Consider the following 6,849-nt stretch of genomic DNA (forward strand, 5'->3'; position numbering starts at 1 on the left):
GCCTATTGTTTAGTGATGTTTATTGTTATATTATAGTAGAAGAAAAACACAGATGAAACAAGAAGTCAACAACCAGTGTTTCTGTTTTATGTGAATAAGACTCTTTGATGTGTTGTGTTGTGTTGTACTCCATCTCTAGTCTCTGCCTGTGAGAGTGTACTAATACTAACAATTAATGAATGCCAATACAATAGTGTTGTTTGTTGTGTGGTCCTGATCCAATTGTTGTCTGTCGGATAAGATCATAGATCTAACTTTGACTATGTCAACCATGGACCTGTTCCACTATTTTGTTCTCTATCCCCCAACAATATCTTTATATATTCTATCTCCCAACAAAATATCAAGTACTAACATGCCTACTCATTTTGATTTTCCTGTGTATATGCTTATTATATTTGTTGGTATCTTTTTTTATAGCAACAATTTAAATGTGTAATAAATGCCATATGGGTGAAAATTGAAGTATATATGGTCTTTTTTACTTGGAAAAATTTACCTGTTAAAAGAATAGTTTAAATTACACTATTTTATGGAAAGAGACTTCTGCAAATAATTAACATAGCTCGTACTTTGTTGGAACCTAGCTGATTTTGATGTACTATTAAAATATATAAAATAAGCATCAAGTAAACATGTATGAAGTCTAAAGCTTTGTGAGTAGAGTACAATCTTAGCTTTTGCTGTAACGACAAAAATCCTAGCCATCAAACATGTGTGTGTGGTTGGGGTGAGGTGAGGTGGTGGGGTTTCAGTTATGTCCATGTTATGTCAAATTGTATACTAGCATCAATCATTTTCATATATATAGTAGACCATGTGAAATATTATCTTGTCTCCTTGGCAAGACACATTAACAAAATGTTTTGGCACATGATATTCTTTATCTTGAAGTCGGGAGGAAGGAAGCAGCAAAAGTTAACATGTGATCTAAATGAAAGATTCAATACTGTTACATTACACTCATGTGTAGTGTAATGTTGATGTCCATTCATCCGACCAATAAGCAACCACAATGCACTCTTTTTTGTTGTTGACAAACGACAGTTAACTCATTGTAGGCCCAAGCAAGTGCTGGTTAGTGTATTTTGCTTTTCTGAAGTAGGAGAACATGTAAAGCATTGTACACCTTATTTTTTTCAGTCAAGTTCTCTATTAAATTAGTGACTGTGATATATGGATCACCTCCAATACCAATAGCAAGTTCATGCTACATGTTGTAGACGATCTTGATCATTTTAAATCGGACAGTTCAAATCAAAGAGTCAATAAATTAACTTTAAATGATAATTGTTATTGATTCAATAAATTAACTTATAAATGATAATCCCGTCAACGCCACGGTTCACAAAGAAATTCTTCCACCGATTCACCATCACTCTAGCTTATTTATCTTCCTTGATAATATCTGAGTAATGATCAGAACATTTTGCATTGAGAAAAGCTCTTCATATTGTAACATACCTGTGATATAATTCATGCTTTCATTTTTCAAAGAGTATAAGTTCAAATGTATCTCTATTCTCTAAGATTTATTATGTCCTATAACTGTATACACAATTGATACATGCCTGCATAAATATGACTATGGTCGTTGCTGTATGACACGATAGGTTTGGTTATAATATGCTATGAATGCTTGTTTGAGAATTGATCAATTTACATGAGAATTAGAAGTATGGCAAGCGGTTCTTGATGGATTGTAAAGTTGATTTCAGATTTTGGAAGCAATTATAAGGATTAGCACCTCAGACTTTAATTGGTTTATGCTCAGATAATAAGTCTAAAAAATGAGTCACTTCGAAAGTGACAAGTGGTTTAGGTCATTATACAAGTATATGGATGATTAGTTACCGAAACCGTAGGCCATGATGCTAGATAGCTTACAATTTCAAGATCCTAAACTCTCACATTTTGTCTCCTCTAGCATACAAAATTTTTCTGCACAATTTTGCAGAAATCATACTTAAATATGAGTGTTTTCAACCTTGGTGGATCAATTGAAGATGAAATAAGGTGGAAGTGCTAGCTAGGCAGTTGCCTTGAAACTGACCTTTGTTTGGAGGGCATACTCCCTAGCTACTTTCAGTTAAGGTAGTTGATTTGTTTAAGCAATGTTTACATTGAATTCAGATGTATTTGATTGTGTGTTACTATAGAACGAGGAATAAATTAAATATATGGTTTTGGAATTAATTCTTTTGCAGGATGTGATGAACTCTATATACAAACTGTCTAAGGCATCTCATCGCCAATCTGTTTTCATAATTTCTGTGAGCAGTTCTGTATCAAAGGCTGTCCTTCATACTCCAGATGGTCCTTTCACACACCAGGTACGTACATACGTAGATTATCAGTCCAATCCGAATCTGTCGATTTAGTTAAATTTTGGCTTAAATAGTTAAATCTCAAATCTGATGTAGAAATTATACTTCACCATCAATCCCAATAGGTGAAATTAAACTTGGATGCAAGTAGAGGAACCAATATAGCGGCATTAGAACTCATAATTTCCCCTCAGGTCCCAATGCATTAAAGAGGTATAACAGTGCTACTCCAAATTCAAAATATGATACAAGTAACATTTAAAACAGGTGAAAAAATATGTACAGATGCATCACATGGAATTTGATCCATATAGTTTGAAATCATGATAAGTCTCGAAGTTTGGCTTCATGAAAGCCATAAAGTGACTTTTGGTATGAAACTCAAATGTGATAAGCTTTCAAGTCCAAACCTTCTACAGTTTTAAATTGGTAAAATTGATTAGGCTGAAAACTATGGGACCAAAATAAGGTATGTATAAATAACTTAGATTACTCCTTGGAATCAAAAGTGAAAGTTTGAGGGGATTATATGTTTAGTAGGGTGCTGACTGCTGAGTACTTGAATGATAGTATGTTTTGGTATCTTAAATGGTGCTTCATTTGTTTCTTTTTTATCGGTATGCTATTAGCATATTTTTTTACATTCTCAACCCTACAAAATTATCATGTCATTTAAAATACATTTCATAACTATTTTGAGATCGCTACTAATGTATATTTTTATTTATTTATTTATATGGAAGCACATGAGACTTATTAGTTATTACAAACATGTATAGATTGCACCGGTAAGTACAGATTAAACATGTATAGAAGGCATGAGACCAACATCACAAGCCAAGATAGATTGCTTAATTCTATGCAATTTTGATAAGGCCTCTCTCATGGTCCACCGATCTTTGGGATGATGTGCTACGCATGACAAACCAACTCTCATCACAGCAGCTATGGACTCCTCAGCTTTATGCATACAATCTGTGTTACCATCACTATAATGGTTAATAAGCCTTTGATCAACAACCTTCAGTAATTTCTTATCATCCTTGTATGATACAAATTTGTTCATGCTTATTCCTTCTTTGAAAATCTCATCTGTTGGTTTTCTGGCTATGAACATCTCTAGCAGTAGGATCCCAAAACTGTACACATCACCACTAGTTGAAGCCTTTTCGCCTAGACCATATTCTGAAACACGTAACCCCAATATTAGATAGCTATACATACATCGATAGATAGTTATGCATAAATGGAAGGAAGCGTTGTTGAACAGGGGCTACAGCGGCGCCGGCGATAGTGCTATAGCATAGCGAAATTCAAATAAATCACTATTGTTCTAACATACGCTATTTAGAACAAAATATTGTCAAATAACCTATATTAGAGCTATAGCCTATAGCATTTTTACCTGGCAAAATTTGAACATACTGCTATTTTCTGCAATCAACTGTTTTTGTTTGTTTGTGAAAGGGCAATCCACAGTTTATAACACTGAAAAGGAAAAATAAAGTACCCCCTCCGTCCCAAAATAAGTGTCACATTTGAAAAAATAATTTGTTCCAAAATAAGTGTCGTTTTTAGATTCCAATGCAGTTTTAATTTCTTTTTTCTAATTGTACCCTCAAATTAATACCATGTGCTTCAGTCCCAATTAATTTTCTTTCACTTAACATAATTTAGTAAAATCACTATTGTTTCTCTTTTATTTATCGTCTTTTCTTAAACTGTGTGAAATGGTCAAATCTGAGACTTATTTTTGGACGGAAGGAGTACATATCAAAGGAGAAAACTCATTAGTAAGTACCTGGGGCAATATAGCCGATTGATCCCTTCAGTTCCAGAGTGCTACTATGTTTCTCTGATGGATTTTGAGAGAGAAACCTTGCCAATCCAAAATCTGCCACATGTGCAACCATATTTTCATCTAGTAGGACATTGGCAGGTTTCAGATCACAATGGACTATTGGTGGATCACAGTCATGGTGCAAGTAGTCCATGGCAGATGCAACATCAATGGCAATGTTTAACCTTCGCAACAAAGTTAGTGAAGATCCCGTCTCAAGATCTTCTGGGTATAAACCCATCTCCAAATTACCATTAGGCATGAATTGCAAAACAAGGGCTTTAAAATCACCCCCCTTGTAATCAGTGCTGGAGCAAGAAGTGATCACCTTGACCAGATTCCGATGCCTAACATTTTTCAAAGCTTCACATTCTGCACAAAAACTCTGAGAGGCCTTGCTTTGTTGCAGGTCAAAAACTTTAACAGCAAGCGTCGTTGTTTGACTTTCATAAGTGCTGATGTTAAACACACCCTTGTAAACAGAGCCAAACCCTCCTTTTCCAACCAAGTTTGCATCTGAGAAATTGTTTGTAGCAAGCCTAATATCACTGTAGGATACATTTTGAGGCAACCAATTTAGAGGAGTTGATGACAAACTTGTTTTCTCCTCCTTGCGTTTCTTCTTTAAGGACATTTGCAGCCACAGTAGATAGAGAATTGACATGAATAAAACCGTAGCACCTGTAATTGGTAGTATGATAGGGATTAAAATGTTTCTCTTGTGTTTTTTACCTGCAACACACAAAGTTACTCCCAACGTGTGCATAACTTGATTGTTAAGGCCACATAGTTTGTTGTTACCTTGGAGATCAACCTGGCTTAGGTTCATAAAAACACCTTTCATAGGAATCTCTCCTTCCAAGTTGTTGAAAGACAAATTTAATCTCACCATATACTCCAGCTTTTCTAAACTATCAGGAATTAGACCAGTGAGATTGTTTGATGATAGATCCAAAGTCACAAGTGATGCTAAATCACCTAGACTATTTGGAATCGAGCCACTAAATTTGTTTCTAGCCGTCACAAGTATCTTCAATCCGCTTACTTCTAATTTAGGAATGTTCCCTGACAACCAGTTGTTCGAAATAACCATGGTCTCTAGATGCTCCATTTTTAACTCAGGAGGAATCGAACCATTCAAAGAGTTTCCTTGCAAGTTCAAGGTTGTCAAGTCATTGAGTTGAAAAATCTCCATTGGTATGGCACCAGCAAGATTATTCATTTCCATGTCAACAATACTCAATCTCATGCATTGTCCAATACTGGCAGGAATTCTACCCGAGAACTGGTTGTTTCCTACTGCAAGAATATACAGATTTGTAAAATTGCCAAATATGTCTGGAATTTCACCAGACAATCTATTTTGGTATATCAACAGTCTCTCTAGTTTCTTGAGTGTTCCTAGTTCTAATGGAAACTCGCCGGTGAAGTAATTCTGTCCTAAAGAAATGGATGTGAGATTTTGAAATTTTTGCATTCCCTGAGGAATGCTTCCACTCAACTGATTATGAGCAACACAGAACTGTTGTAGATTGCCTGACAGATATTCAACAGAATTTGGAAGTTCCCCGGTCAAATTGTTATAATTGACCATAAGAACTTGCAACTGAGTTGAGTTTTTAAGGGAATCAAAGAACTGAAAATTCAATGATGTGGTGGAAGTGAGATAGTTATTACCAAGAGTCAAATGAGTGAGGTTTTTCAAGTTGTTGAAAAGAGGTATTGGCCCATGAAACCTATTGTTAGCAAGATCAATAATTTGAAGATGTGATGAATTGGATATGGAATTAGGAATCACCCCTTCAAATCTATTGGTTGCGAAAGCAAGTGTCCTTAAATTTGGAAAGGCGTTGCCGAAATTTTGCGGCAACTTGCCTGATAGATTGTTTTTGGTCAGGGATAAGAAAACTAAGGAAGATAAGTTGAAGAAGATAGAAGTAGGAAACTTGCCGGTGAAGTTATTCTCTGAGAGTTGAAGTCTTGAAAGATTGTGGAGATTGCCCAATTCACTTGGAATCTCACCCTCAAACTTGTTCCTTGCTAAGGAAAGATTCTTGAGAGAAAAGAGATTGCCAAAAGTTGGAGGGATTTTACCTGTGAGATTATTGACAGAAAAGTCTAAGCTTTGTAGATTATGGAGTTGACCCAATTGTGGAGGAAGTGTACCATTGAGATTGTTGAAAGCTAACTGAATGACATTGAGGAGTGAGAGTTGAGAAAATTGGGAGGGAATTTGGCCATGAAAAGTGTTATTGGAAAGGTCAAGTAAACGAAGGTAAGTGAGGTTGGAGAGATTAGAAGGTAATTTACCAGAGAGTTTAAGTCCTGATAGTGTGAGAGATTGAACTCTTTCATCAACTTCGGAACAGTTGACACCATACCAGGTACAATGATTAGAATCTTGTTTCCAACTGGACAAAGCATTGTTTGGATCAGTTACTTGTAATTTGAAAGATAGAAGAATATCTTTGTCTGTGTTGTTGTTGCAAATGATGACATGAAAATTATGAAGTATGATGCATAGGAGCAAAATAAGTCTTATATGGAACATAGTGTGTAAATTAATAATGCTGCTTCACACTTTAATAGTTTAATGTGCTTGCAGGTATTTATAAATTATTTTACTAGTGTTTACTAAACACTGTTTAGTAGTTGGATGCTGTAAAGCATACACACACAACT

The 6,849-nt window shown here is 35.3% G+C and overlaps 1 protein-coding gene across 1 annotated transcript; it reads right to left on the minus strand.

Annotated features, from left to right (window-relative positions):
* Positions 1-2,901: 2,901 nt before the first annotated feature.
* On the minus strand, positions 2,902-6,849 carry LOC146941427 (uncharacterized). Its single transcript, XM_085755201.1, has 2 exons — positions 4,129-6,849; positions 2,902-3,512 (listed from the first exon to the last, which is right to left on the minus strand). Exons 1-2 carry the CDS (start codon positions 6,716-6,718, stop codon positions 3,127-3,129), a joined length of 2,976 nt encoding a protein of 991 aa, XP_085611327.1. The 5' UTR covers positions 6,719-6,849; the 3' UTR covers positions 2,902-3,126.

Source organism: Medicago sativa, chromosome 3, assembly GCF_051527215.1.
Source record: "Medicago sativa cultivar Bolivia chromosome 3, Bolivia_mono, whole genome shotgun sequence".
NCBI classification, from domain to species: Eukaryota; Viridiplantae; Streptophyta; class Magnoliopsida; order Fabales; family Fabaceae; genus Medicago; species Medicago sativa.

Excerpts from the sequence above, each read along its gene's own strand:
- LOC146941427 (XM_085755201.1), bottom strand. The coding sequence starts at position 6,718 with ATGTTCCATATAAGACTTATTTTGCTCCTATGCATCATACTTCATAAT. Across the intron at positions 3,513-4,128 it reads AATCGGCTATATTGCCCCAG|AATATGGTCTAGGCGAAAAG; the intron begins GTACTTACTAAT and ends TACGTGTTTCAG.